Below are 15,152 nucleotides of genomic sequence, written 5' to 3'. Positions count from 1 at the left end.
GTCCTCCCCAGCCCCTCCCAGTAATCTGTCAACCCGATCAGCGATGTGCCGAACTCGAGCGCCAAGAAGACAACACACTGTTCGGCGATCCCTGTCTTTGTGACAGATTGCCCTATCTGTCCCCCTAATAATTGAGTCCCCCACTACCAGTACCTGTCTTGCCTGCCCTGCACTCCTATTCCCCCCCTTACTGGAGCAGACACTCCTCTGGCGTTCAGAGGTCATGCCTTGCTGCAGCAATGCTACCCCTGTAATGACATCCCCCTCATCTGCCAAGTTTGCAAACCTATTGGGGTGTGTCAGTTCAGGACTAGCCTCCCTAGCACTTTTCCCTTTACCCCCCTTTCTAACTGTCACCCAGCTACCTACCTCACCGTCCTGCCGCTCCCTACTACGATCCTCCCCCACATCTGACCCAGCAAGCTGCTGCTCAGTGAGCAGCACACTCCTTTCCATATTGCTAATGCATCTCAGAGTTGCCAGCTGCTCATTTAGATCCAGTATCTGGGCTTCCAAACGTGCAACTTGCTCACATCTCGAACAACAGTATGCACCCTCGAACGGCTTTTCAAGGACTGCATACATGAGACAAGATGTACACTGGATCGCATTAGCAATAGTGGAGCACATTTTCTAATGGGGATAGCACTAAACAAATGTTAAGTAATTAAACAACTAAATACAAACAATTCTATTCACACTTACTTTTGCTCACACTTTGCTCACTCACGCTCACAATGAAGAAGACAGGCTGACTTCTATTAGCTACGGATAGCAACGGATGGTCTTGCGTTGCATCCGCTGCATGCATGCGTTGTTATTTTGACGCGTCGGACGGAGGGAACGCTGCATGTTGCGTTTTTTGAGCAGTGCAGTCCGTAGGATTTTGCTTCGCATGCTCTCTCTGGCTCCCTGCACACGTAACCAGGGTAAACATCGGGTTACTAAGCAATGCGCTTTGCCTAGTTACCCAATATTTACCCTGGCTACGGGTGCAAGTAGCCAGCGCTAAGCGGTGTACGCTGGTAACCAAGGTAAATATCGGGTAACTAAGCAAAGTGCTTTGCCTAGTTACCCGATAATTAGCCTGGCTACGCGTGCACAGAGCCCGACACTTTCCCGCTCGGCTCCGCCCCCTCCCGCACTCCACTCCACATGTACACACGCACGCACGCACACACACACACACACACACACACACACACTCACACTCACCTGTCCTCAGCCTTGCATTCCTCGCTGCACTTACGTCCTCAGCGCCATGGTCCTGCTCGGCTCCACCCACCACGCACTCCGCCCCCGCACTCCTCCCCCTCACACATTTTTGGCGGCTGAACGATCACCTGATTACCTGGCGACCGGCTGCTGTGAGCGATGAGCTGATCACCCGGCGACTGGCTGCTGTGAGCGATCAGCTGATCACCCGGCGATCGGCTGCCGGCTGCTGTGAGCAATCAGCTGATCGTTCACAATAGTCTTTCGCAGGTAAAACGAAAGAAGAAAAAAAAAAAAAAAGATTCCGTTTTGTACGATCCGTTGCATCCGTTGTGCCACTAAATGCAACACATCCGTTGCATCCGTCACACAACACAATGCAACGGATGCCGTTCAACGCAAGTGTGAAACTAGCCTTATAAAGGTGAATTCTTTGAGTACACCACAAGGCATGTGTGTGCTGTATTGATTTCCCGAGTACTCGTAAAACAAATCTTATTAATTTGGAGTTCCAGAGGCATAAAAAGTGTGTATTTCGCTCACATGATCCAGCCACATAACTGTATCTCTGCATTTCGTCTTTCCATCAAAGGCCCAGCAAGGATAGGATGTTTGTATTGCTACAAAAATCATCATCGATGAAAATATTGATTGATAAAGGCATTTACTAATTTACTTTGAGTTCCCCAAATGAAGTATTTATCATGGTGATGTTTTTAATACAAACCATCATTTATGGTATATTTTATTAATAGGATAAGGGGGTAAAGTTTGATTAATGGATCAAGAGAAGAGGGGACACTTATCAGTTTACCTCCATGTGAATTTACAAGATGCAGTTATGGTATTTTAATAGTGATAACCTCACTTAAGGATCACTAAATCATTTTTAACTATTGGTAATAAATATTAATGGTGGGAAACACCAATATTGAAGAGAACATTTTTGTCTATTACATGATATTCCTATAATTGTATTTATAATGATTGTTATTATTAATAGCATAGATGAAGTTTGAGAAATTATCATAATGTTTCATATATTTAACACTACTGACATAGGTTAAATTTAAAAGGGAATTTGTTACCAGGTTTTTAAAACCTAATCTGAGAGCAACTTAACATAAGGGCAGAGATCCTGATTCAAGTCGTGTGTCACTTACTGAGCTGCTTTGCGTAGTTTTGATAAAATCACTCTTTAATTAGGAGGGGATTATCATTAGAGGACTACTTGGTGTGCTGCAGGTAGTCCAGCATATTCATGAGCTCTGTATAACTGCTAGATCTGCAGCAGAGAAAACATTGATTTTATCAAAATGATAATAATGTGTGTAAGTGACACATCGCTGGAATCAGGATCTCTGTCTCTACATTATGCTACTCTCAAAGAAGCAAAACCCTGGTGACAGATTCCCTTTTAAGCACTGCTCTCAAGAAAACTTCACACTGTAATTGGCATTATGAGTTCTAGCCTCACATTAGTAAGCTGACACCTGCAAGTCCTGCAGGGTTATTATAGTACAAAACAGACCGGCAATGTATACCTGTCAATCTTTAAACAGAGCTGGTCAGTTGCAGCTTTAATCCTATCCTGTGCTTCAGCATGTGTCATAGTATCAGTGCTGTATCCATCGATGGCGAGTATCACATCTCCAGGGCACAAATTAGCAAGAGAAGATTTACTTCCTGGCGTTATCTGTAAAAGTTAACAATACTTGAGCACATGCAAGAAAAATACGACATGTATTTGCTGCAGAAATCTGAAGCGGACATCGGTTTTCTACTCAAGGTTTGCAGTTTATACTGCCATTTTCTGCTACTTGCCACTGTTTTCAGGCAGAATGACATGTAATTTATTAAAGGGAACCTGTCACCTAAAAAACACAACTTACAGATATGGGGTTAATCTGCAGGTTAGTAGCATTTGAATCCTTCCCAGCATTTGCACTTTGATCCCCGCTGCCGGGAAGAAATAAACTTTAAACCTCCTGGTAGCATTTGGGTTTTAGTCACAGAGGTGGTGCTGGTTCAGTTACCACTCTGTGAATCTAGAGTGGCGGCTGTAACTGCCCCCGCACTGACTGACAGCTGGTTCTAATGATGAGCAGCTGTCAGTCAGTGTGGAGGGAGCCGTTATAGCAGCCGCTCTAGATTCACAGAGCAGTGGCTGAACCCGCACCAACGCGGCCCCCGTTACTGAAACCTGAGTGTTGTCGGCAGGATTAAAGTTCATTTCCTCACAGCAGCGGAGTTCAATGTGCGGACACTATCCAGGATTCAAATGCTATTAACCCCACATCTGCATATTAATAGTATTTTTACAGGTGACAGGTTCCCTTTAAAAATAGTCTTGGAAACTGCACTAGAGGTGTATGAACAGTTGTTTTTCCATTAAAATAAAAAAGGCATGTTTGCTGCAGATAAAAGAGGTAGTCCAGCACCTAAAATGTCCTTCTTAAATATCTAGCTTTACACCATAACCAATTTTGTAATTTGCTTTATAATATATTACCCTACATTTCTCCACATCTAGCTTAATTTTTTTTTTGCTGCACTTCCCGTGATGTTTCTTTTAAGAGGAGTTTCAAACATAATGTCACAGGAGGCTGGAGCTGCACTTACTTCTGCAGCATCTATCTCCCCTCCTGGAGAAGTACCTAGTTCCCTGTATCACCGCCCCCTCTGAAGACATCTTGGATCCATATTGATAAATTCTGTGGGAGATGTGAGTGCACATCGACACTCTACTTCTATCTCTGACGTCGCTACTGGGAAAAAAAAACATCATCAGGGGCATGGATAGAAGTAGTCAGTGACACCAGTGCTGCCCCACAACATCTGGCACCACCCTCAAATGAATCATCAGGGAACAGAGATAGAAGCAGTGAGTGACACCAGTGCCGCCCCCTGATGATGATTTGTTTGAGGGCAGTGCTATAAGCTGTGTGGCGGCAATGGGGTCACTTGCTTCTTCTATCTCCACCCTTGATAATGATTCCTTTGAAAGCGGCGCTAGAAGCTGTGGGACGGCACTGGTGTCACTCACTGCTTCTATCTGTACCCCCTGTTGATGTCTTCTTTCACAGACGCTAAAACAGATATAGAAGCAGAATGCTAGACCTGCAATCACATCTATCACAGCATCTATTACTTTGGATGTAGTACATCTTTAAAGGGCTGTTGTGCATGAAACTAGTAAGTAGCTGCAGTGCTGCCTCCTGGTGACGTCCTGCTCCAGGTAGGGTGATAGGTGCTGCGGGGAGTAAGTGCAGCCCTAGGTTTCTGGGACATTACATTTGAGAATCGTCTTAAATTAAACGTTACAGGAAGTGCAATAAGAAAAACACATTTAGGGATTATCTAGATAAGGAGAAGTATAGGGTAATGTGTGATAAAGCATATTGCAAATGTGGTTAGGGTTTAAGGATACATATTTAGGAAGGACAATTTAGGTACTGGACCGACACTTTAAGGTACGTGTGAACATTCCCTTGTAGTTAAAATACACTGCCAAAAAAATATAAAGAATCAAAACTGTATTCATTAAGGGGAATTGTTTGCTGATTTGCACAATCTCTATGTTCACATTGCATGAGCAGGAATTACCTTAATAATTTGTTATAACTAGGCTATTTTTGTAATTAACTCCCATAATGTTGGGAAATATTGTGTAATAGTGTCTGCCGGTTGGGAAGCAGGAAGCCGTGGACAATTCTTATGTCTGCCCTCTATTGGTATGCCCATCATTTAAAGTAATGTTTTATGTCAGATCGTTCTCACATGTTTGTTCTTTACCCTATTTCTCCTTCCCCACTTAGTCAGTCATCAGAGCTGACACTCCATTTATCCAGTAGGCTCAGCAAAGTCATGCATCATTTTCCCAAAAGTCACAGCATCCCCCATTCCTCCAGCAGTCAAAAATAGCCCCCCTTATGTTTTCTACAGTAGTCATAGCAGGACCTTCTTCTAGTTCCCTAGTACAGCAGTCCAGAAGCATCTTATTTTGGAGACCTCTATAATAAAGCTGCCCTTTAACCTGTTGCTAAAAATACCTTAATGACAGTAAAGCTTCAGAGACTGTTCATAGGTTGTTTTTGGTGTCAGAATCCTTGAAAGGATCAGAAATGCTGTCCCTGAGCAATCTGCTTCCATTGTACCGCTAAATTCTTATTTTTTCAATGGAAAGCTGTGGCCAGAAGGCATGTCCCCTACATGTAATACAAGGATACCTCACATTCTCCAGAACTGGAGTTGCTCCTACAGATATCAGCAATATCTTTCTGCTACTTGACTAGCTTTCTCGTTACTGGTGTTCAGCAAGGTAGCTTTATGCGTCCACTCTTATATATCCTTTCCACATGGCACTGAGAATAGGTTTCTTAATTTATGAATCTATTTCCTAACTCATATTTCATACTTTTATTCTTGTGAAGAATTGAATCACCTATCATTGGGATGAGAGGCACAAGTGTCATTTGATAACTTGATGAAAGGTCGATTGGGGCAAGGCCAGAAGGACTACTCAACTTTCATCTTAAAGAAACAATTCAGCATAAACGTACAGTACAGACCAAAAGTTTGGACACACCTTCTCATTCAAAGAGTTTTCTTTATTTTCATGACTCTGAAAATTGTAGATTCACACGGAAGGCATCAAAACTATGAATTAACACATGTGGAATGAAATACTTAAAGTGTGAAACAACTGAAAATGTCTTGTATTCTAGGTTCTTCAAAGTGGCCACCTTTTGCTTTGATTACTGCTTTGCACACTCTTGGCATTCTCTTGATGAGCTTCAAGAGGTAGTCACCGGAAATGGTTTTAACTTCACAGGTGTGCCCTGTCAGGTTTAATAAGTGGGATTTCTTGCCTTATAAATGGGGTTTGAAATCTTTGGATCCAACCACCGTGTCTTTGTGCGACGCAGAAAAGGTGAACGGATGGACTCTACATGCCTGGTTCCCACCGTGAAGCATGGAGGAGGAGGTGTGATGGTGTGGGGGTGCTTTGCTGGTGATACTGTTGGGGATTTATTCAAAATTGAAGGCATACTGAACCAGCATGGCTACCACAGCATCTTGCAGCGGCATGCTATTCCATCCGGTTTGCGTTTAGTTGGACCATCACTTATTTTTCAACAGGACAATGACGCCAAACACACCTCCAGGCTGTGTAAGGGCTATTTGTCTAAGAAGGAGAGGGATGGGGTGCTACGCCAGATGACCAGGCCTCCACAGTCACCAGACCTGAATCGAATCGAGATGGTTTGGGGTGAGCTGGACCGCAGAGTGAAGGCAAAAGGGCCAACAAGTGCTAAGCATCTCTGGGAACTCCTTCAAGACTGTTGGAAAACCATTTCCGGTGACTACCTCTTGAAGCTCATCAAGAGAATGCCAAGAGTGTGCTAAGCAGTAATCAAAGCAAAAGATGGCTACTTTGAAGAACCTAGAACATAAGACATATTTTCAGTTGTTTCACACTTTTTTGTTAAGTATTTCATTCCACATGTGTTAATTCATAGTTTTGATACCTTCAATGTGAATCTACAGTTTTCAGAGTCATGAAAATAAAGAAAACTCTTTGAATGATAAGGTGTGTCCAAACTTTTGGTCTGTATTGTGCATTGTAGACTGATGCTGGCTCCTCAAGCAAGATTGAGAAGAGATTTTCTTTAATAAACTAATTAATAGTTAAAAAAGTTTGATGTGATTCATATTGATACCACAAAAGATGCTAGATACCACATAAAAGCTATTTTTTCTAGACAAAAGAAAACAGCTGTTATGGGATGTTGACTTCACAAGATGGAGATAAGATGTTCCATCTAGACAGAAATTATGTGAAACAATCCCTGTCTGAATGAAAATAGAATTGACAATGAGTAATGCAATCAACAACATATTCTACATAACTATATAGTGGAAAAGAAGAGTAGCAAGGTAGATGCCTGTTATTGATAATGCTGTGGTGCGTTAGCTGAAAAGCAGTCATTTGACATCTTGATTTTCCATATGATAGTTCAAATTGGGCTTGAACTTTTATGTGATGGCAAGTAGAGATGAGCGAACCTGAGCTTCGATTGCTGAACCGAACACCAACTAAAAATTCAAGGATCGAGTTCAGGGTTTGGATGCTTTATGTGCTTACTTCACTCGAGCAATCAACGCGGTGCTCAGCCCAGTGTGAGCCGCTTGCAGTGTTTCAACGGCTTGCACTGGGGGTAACATAAGCATAATTACATGTAGTGTGCAACCCAAAAAATTGTTTGAAAAGCCCGTCCATCCTCCCCCGGAAGTAATCTGCTTATGGCTGGCTGTTTGTAGACAGAGACTCAAACTGTCAATCAGTTACTTGCTCCGGGGTTCGGATCAAGCTCGAGCCGGTGAAGGCTTAGCTCGTTTGCTGCCGGAAAACCGAACCTCCACGGAACTGCTCATCTCTAATGGCAAGCTGATTTTGCTGCCAGCCAGGCGTTCACTAAAGCTCCTGTTACCTTTACAGAAAACACAACCTCTTACGAGACATTAATATTTTTATCCCTCAAAAGTGAAATCTGGCATCCATATTCTTACTAAATTTTATGAGCGTTAGCATGTTTTTGGAGACTTAAAATAAAAGAGCACAGAGACAGAAAACTCAAAGCAATATGCCTCGAACATAGAAAATGCTCCATAAAACAAATGAAAAACAAATGTGCAAAAGCAGCTGTCAATATTTAAGAGTGAAATCGACAAATTGAAATGGGATTTACATTTCGAAAAGCTGAACGAAAACCTGCACTAAAATCTAAAGTCTGGGTGCATATTGGACTTGACAGGTTCCCTTTAAAAACAACATCCCTTAAAATATTCAAAAGTGCTATCTGGAAATATCTTAATCTTTCAAATGTCGCACAAGAATTAACGCACAGTGGAAAGAAAAATGTTAAATGTTTTCACGAACATATTGGTTAAGCCCCAAAGTATTTGTTTTCATAAGGGCTAATAAGAGAAAATGGACACCACAATGAGTTGCACAATTTCTCCCAAACATGGCAATATCCGAGAAAGTGATAAAAATAACTATTGTTTAGACCCATGGCATGGCTTAGAAAGGACAGACTACTATTTCATTTTTAGAGCACAAATTGGGATGAAATAGATTGCGTATACCATGTTTCTTTTGCATAGTGCCTTAGGTGTCAGAAACCCGTCTTACACACACACACACACACACACACACGTGACCCTATTTTAGAAATGACTTCTTAAAGAATTCATCTAGGGTTTTGGTGTGCATTTTTTATCCACATTACATTATTTCCAGTAAAATGTGTTTTTGGCCCTAAATTTGTCATTTTCACAAGGGGTAATAGGAGAAAATAGACTGCATAATTTGTTCTAAAATTTTTATTGAACATGTTGATATGGTCAAAAACTTTGGGCACACTTCAAGGCTTAGAAAAGCAGTTTTTAGTTTTTGAAGTGCCAGAGCAGTAGAAACCCATCATAAGTGACACCATTTTTAAAACTACCCCTCCTATGGTGTTCATTGGTAATGGTAAGCATTTTGAACCCACAGGTGCATTACAGAATTTTAGTAATATCGTCTTCTTTTATGTATGGGATAAAAAATGTGACAGTTTTATATTTCGTGTCATTCCGTACAATGCAATTCCAATTGTGTACATTTTTTTGGTTTATTTTTGTTTTTACATAACAGCTTATTTTTTAATGGCAAAACAGTTATTTCCACATTTTTTTTCATGATTTTGTGTGTAGGGGGGGGTTTCTTACCTTTTTACAAATTTTATTGAACTTCATTTTTTTTTAGTTCCACTATGGGACTTAAATATTCTGATCACCATTACTTGGCTTCAGATTGTCATAGTAGTAACCTTTATGATTCTGTAATCGTGGAGTGTCAATGGGGTTAAAGAGATAGCTGCTCCTTCTGTTAACTATTTAGATGCTGATATTGCTACCACTGTAAAATGGCAGCTGAAGAATAAGGTCCCTTAATGACTGCTGTAAAAATTGTGGCACTTATTAAGGGTTAAGAGCTTTATTTTACATTCTCAGGCATTGATCTACTGTGTTGTTAAACAACTTTTTAAGAGCACTCTCTGAAACACGCATATTTCATCAAAAATAATCTGCCACTCATTAATTATAATACCCTAAACATTGTGTTTACCTTCACTCGCATCTACTATTGTATTTGTGAGCCACTCCTTAAAGTGGAAAATATTTTTATGATGATGTTTAAGTATTTATATGATTTGTGTTAGGTGTGGAGATGATTGACTTTGATCACATTTAAGTGCATTTCTGTTTTTGCTTAAGGTAACTAAATAGCAGTTAGTTAAATTGCCATTTAGTTCAGAAGGGCGGGGAAGGGGGGGTCAGAAATCAGTTGGTCAGCGCTGATCTCTGCATCTGATGATTGATGTGGATGACACCTCCAGCACCATCCACGTAGCCGGGCAAAATCTCAGAGACATTGCAGGTTCACGCAGGCGCAGTTCGTTGTGCCCTACTGCGGGCAGAGCGGAAAGCATAAGTGTGCCTGCATGAGCTGGCAATGTCTCTGTGCAGGTGCGATATAGCCCGGCTACATGGATGACGCATGTGATGTGATCCACATCACTGGCAAAATCTCGCACCTGCGCAGAGAACTCACCGGTTTACGTAGATGCATTTATGTTTTCAGCTTTGCCCACAATAGGGCAGAACGAAGTGAGCCTGCAATGTTTCTGCGCAGGCACAAGATTCTGCCCAGCTACGTGGATAGTGCCGGAGGTGTCACCCACATCAATCATCAAAGGAGGCTGAGGTCAGTGCCGAAAGGAGGCACAGGAGCCGTGAAATAGGACATCCATCGGACCAGACCAACAAATTTACATACATGGTGGGAGATTTTATAAAAGCAATTTGTAGGGTGTGCCAGGACGTCAGGGCACAAAATGCACCTCTATAGAGTGCAGCACAGACACTGCTTAAGGTGCTAATCTTGGTTTAGAACACCAAAATCTGGTGACAGGTTCCCTTGTAATATCCAATGTTAATCAAGGTCGTTTGCAAGAAAAAACAAGCATCAATAATATGTATTGTGTGTAAGACGTGAGTGCACAAGTCTGGTGTGAAAAAATATGTGAAAAGACAATCCAAAAATTACACCAGAAAAGGACAGTATAAAAACACCTAAAATCACTATAGTGAATATATAAACATCCAAGGAACTGCCTTAACCCTTTAGTGACGGAGCTAATTTTCACCTTAATGACCAGACCAAATTTTGCAATTCTGACCAGTGTCACTTCATGAGGTTATAACTCTAGAACGCTTCAACGGATCCCGGTGATTCTGAGATTGTTTTTTCGTCACATATTGGACTTCATGTTAGTACCAAATTTAGGACAATATTTTTTGCGTTTATTAATGAAAAAAATTGAATATTGGCAAAAATTTTGAAAATTTTGCAATTTTCAACTTTTGAATTTTTATACCGTTAAACCAGAGATTTCTGTGACACAAAATAGTTAATAAATAACATTTCCCACATGTCTACTTTACATCAGCACAATTTTGGGAACAAAATTTTTTTTTCGTTAGGACGTTAGAGGGGTTCAAAGTTTATCAGCGATTTCTCATTTTTACATCAAAATTTACAAAACCAGTTTTTTAGGGACCACATCACATTTGAAGTGACTTCAATAGGCCTAGATGACAGAAAATACCCAAAAGTGACACCATTATAAAAACTGCACCCCCCAAAGTACTCAAAACCACATTCAAGAAATTTATTAACCCTTCAGGTGCTTCACATGAACAAAAGCAATGTGGAATGAAAAAAAGCAAAAATTAAATTTTACCTAAAAATGTTGCTCTAACCCAAATTTATTCACTTTTAGAAGAAATAACACAACAAAATGGACCCCAAGACTTGTTCCCCACTTTCTTATGAGCACGCCGATACCCCACATGTGGTCAGAAACCTCTGTTTGGACAAATGGGAGGGCTCGGAACAGAAGGAGCAATATTTGAATTTTGGAAAGCAAATTTGGCTGAAATAGATTGCGGGCACCATGTTGCATTTACAGGTCCGCTAAGGTACCTAAACAGAAGAAACCCCTCACAAGTGACACCATTTTGGAAACTAGACCCCTCAAGGCTTCTATCTAGGGGTATAGTGAGCATTTTAGATCCACAGGTACTTCACAGATTTTGTTAACGTTGCGTTGTCATATTGAAAATTTTAATAATTTTCTCAAAAATGTTGCTTTAGCATCAATTTTCTCACTTTTTCAAGAGGTAATTCCAAAAATGTGACCTCAAGGTTTGTTAACCACTTTTTTATGAGCGCGGTGATACCTCACATGGGGTCTGAAACCTTTGTTTGGACAAATGGGAGGGCTTGGAACGAAAGGAGCAATATTTGAATTTTGGAAAGGAAATTTGGCTGAAAAAGATTGCGGGCACCATGTCACATTTGGAGGACCCCTAAGGTACCTAAACAGCAGAAACCCCGCACAAGTGACCCCATTTTGGAAACTAGGCCCCTCAAGGAATTTATCTAGATGTTTGGTGAGTACCTTGAACCCCCAGGTGCTTCACAGAATTTTATAACGTTGAGCCATGAAAAAAAAAAAAAAAAATTTTACCACAAAATTGTTATTTCAACCAGGTAGCTTTTTTTTTACAAGAGTAAAAGGAAAAAATTCAGCATAACATTTATTGTGCAATTTCTCCTGAGTTTGGCGATACCTTATATGTGGTGGAAATCAACTGTTTGGGCGCATGGCAGGGCTCGGAAGGGAAGGAGTGCCATTTGACTGCAAAATTGGCTGTAATCAATAGCGGACGCCAGGTTGCATTTGGAGAGCCCTTGAGGTGCCTAAACAGTGGCTGTCCCCCACAAGTGACTCCATTCTGGAAACAAGACACCTCAAGGCTTTTATCTAGGTGTATAGTGAGCAGTTTGAATCCACGAATACTTCACAGAATTTGATAAGCTTAGGTTGCCATATTGAAAATTTTCATTTTTTTCACAAAAATGTTGCTTCAGCATCAAATTTCTCACTTTTTCAAGAGACAACAACAAACCGTGGACCCAACAGGTTTTTATCCAATGTCTTATGAGCACAGGGATACCCCACATGTGGCCAAAAACCTCTGTTTTGATAAATTGGAGGGCTTGGAATGGAAGGAGCACCATTTGAATTCTGGAAAAGTTGAGATAAATTGCGGGCACCATGTCACATTTGCAGGGCCCCTTGGGTACCTATACATTAGAAACCCCCCACAAGTGACCCCATTTTGGAAACTGGATTTTATTCAGGAGTATAGTAAGCATTTTGAATCCACAGGTACTTCAAAAAAATGTTGCTGTAGCAACAAATGTCTCACTTTTAGGCTATGTGGCCATGATCCAGCGACACGGCGTCTAGTACACAGTGTCAGCCTTCCTGCAGAGATGTGAGTGTTGTCCACGGGAGAACGCAGCTGGCCATGCCCACGATTTGGGTTCAGGCCGCTGTGGAGCTCTATGCTACCTGCAGAGGACACTCATCTCCGCAGCATAAATTGACATGCGGAGGCTTGGGAAGCTGCACCACAGGTCAGTGTATGCTGCGGAGAAGAGAAGCACAGTGGGCATGGGATTTCTAAAAATCCTTCCACTGTGCTTCTACTGCACAACGCAGCGTTATGGACGCAGGGAAAACACTCTGCGCCCAAAACGCTGCAAACCCTGATCGTGGGCACACAGCCTAAAATGCTACAATGGATGAATGGATAGATGTCAAACAAATATAACGTCCCACCCCCTGCATATTCTAAGCTGGCGCCCTTTAGTGCCTTTCATGTGGCACTAAAGGGTGCCTAGCCTTGTATTTAGCCCCCCAAAAAATTAATAATTAAAATAAACGACGTGGGGTCCCCCCTATTTTTGATAGCCAGCTAGGGTAAAGCAGACAGCTGTAGCCTGCAAACCACAGCTGACAGCTTCACCTTGGCTGGTGATCAATTTGGAGGGCTCCCCAGGCGTTTTTTTTAAAAAAAAAAAAAAACGTGGGGTCCCCCCCAAATTAGATCACCAGCCAAGGTGAAGCGGACAGCTGGGGTCTGGTATTCTCAGGGTGGGAAGAGCCATGGTTATTGGACTCTTCCCAGCCTAAAAATAGCAGGCCGCAGCCGCCCCAGAAGTGGCGCATCCATTAGATGCGCCAATCCTGGCGCTTCGCTCCAGCTCATCCCGCGCCCTGGTGCGGTGGCAGACGGGGTAATATATGGGGTTGATACCAGCTGTAATGTCACCTGGCATCAAGCCCTGGGGTTAGTGATGTCACGGCATCTGAACAGATACCCGACATTACTAACCCAGTCAAGTAATAGAAAAAAATAAAGACAAAAAAAAATTTATTTGAAAAAAAACCTCCCCGAAACATTCCTCTTTTACCAATTTATTGAAAATAAATAAATTTCGGTCGCTGTAATCCATTTTGGAGGTCCCACGCCGACTCTGGATCTTCTAGAATATGGGGTGCACGTTCAGGGAACGTATCCCCCATTTTCTGGAACAGCAAGCTCTCCATGAGCAGTGTGGGTGCAGTAATCTGAGAATACTGCACTCACACTGCCCCGGTCCAACCTAGGGCAGAGTGACCTGCAGTAACCTCATTCTAGAATATGAGGGGCACGCTCACAGAACGTACCCCCCATTTTCTAGAAAAGCAGTCTCTCCATGTGAGGAGTGTGACTGCAGATTACCGCACTCACCCTCCCCCGGTCCACAGTGGAGTAGCCTGTGCAGTAGCGACGTCAGCAGGATCCCTGCTTGCAGGGATCCAGCTGACAGCCGCTGTCTGCGCATGCGCCGTCAGCTTTCAAGAAGGAGGCGGCGTGCTGTGATCGCGGGGCCGGAGCAGGAGCACCAGCAGCCAGGTAACGTAAAACCGGGGGCTGGGGGGGGGGGGCGACGGTGGGACCTGGGGACAACTCTCTGCCGCATGTGACGTGTCACATGCGGCAGAAAGTGCAGGATGAATGCGGCCGCCATCTTCCACGCTCCGGAGGGGGGAGGGGGGAGGCGGCTCTGGAGACCGGAGGGGGCTCCGGGGACCAGAGATCTCCGGTGGACCGGAGGAGGGGTCAGGGGGAGGACATTTCCCTCCGATCTGAAATGTTTGATCATTTCAGATCGGAGGGAAATGAATGCAGAGCCGGCGGCGGCGGGAGTTTTCAGCGCGCGTCGGCGCCATCTTGGATTTTCCGGAGGGGGGGTAGGGGTGGTGGGGGGACTCTCCGGTACCGGGGGCTTTGGGGGCACTAAGGGCTCATATTTATTTCTCATCTGACATGTTTGATCATGTCAGATGAGAAATAAATCAATTTTACCGGCCATTTATTTTTTTTTAATGTTGTCGCCGGTATACGGTGTATACCGGCGATCGCATTAACGGGGTCCAAAAAAAACACCCCGATTCATAATCTTGGGGGTCTCAGCTACCTCCGGTAGCTGAAACCCCCGAGATTTTTCGTCACTGGGGGGCGCTACAAGCTTTTTCCGGCCTGACGTCTCAAGACGTCGGAACAGAATAAGTACCCTGTTTTTCCGACGTCTTGAGACGTTAGGCCGTCGCTATGGGGTTAAATGAAGCTGTCCAAACCCTCACAATGGTCACAATGGATATACAACAGAGAACAAAATATGCACCCAGGATGCTATCATATAGGCTGGTTAAATTGTAGCACTAGAGGGAAAAGAGTATTATAACATAACCAAATTATAGTAAAGATATCATGAGACAGATCCTGAAATGCAGATCCATCCATGATTGGTGTATCTCAGTTTATGACTTCACAATCTTTAAGCCTGATGCTTCATTGATTTCATACAATGCTTTGTAGTTAAGTCTACATTTCAGGGAGGATCCCCATTATTGCAGTCTCATGAT

General features: G+C 42.7%; 1 protein-coding gene across 2 annotated transcripts in view; it reads right to left on the bottom strand.

Moving 5' to 3' along the window:
- The window catches only part of PDLIM3 (PDZ and LIM domain 3), an 82,685-nt gene that overhangs the window by 44,287 nt on the left and 23,246 nt on the right, over positions 1-15,152 (bottom strand). For both annotated transcript variants that reach the window (XM_075347129.1, XM_075347128.1), the window contains exon 2: positions 2,760-2,911. In XM_075347129.1, coding sequence (XP_075203244.1) covers positions 2,760-2,911 — 152 coding nt within the window. The remainder of the gene's footprint in view (positions 1-2,759; positions 2,912-15,152) is intronic.

The sequence above is a fragment of the Anomaloglossus baeobatrachus genome, chromosome 1 (assembly GCF_048569485.1).
Source record: "Anomaloglossus baeobatrachus isolate aAnoBae1 chromosome 1, aAnoBae1.hap1, whole genome shotgun sequence".
Taxonomy (NCBI): Eukaryota; Metazoa; Chordata; class Amphibia; order Anura; family Aromobatidae; genus Anomaloglossus; species Anomaloglossus baeobatrachus.
Note: the sequence above shows the minus strand (reverse complement) of the source record. Positions and strands in the feature narration are given on the sequence as shown.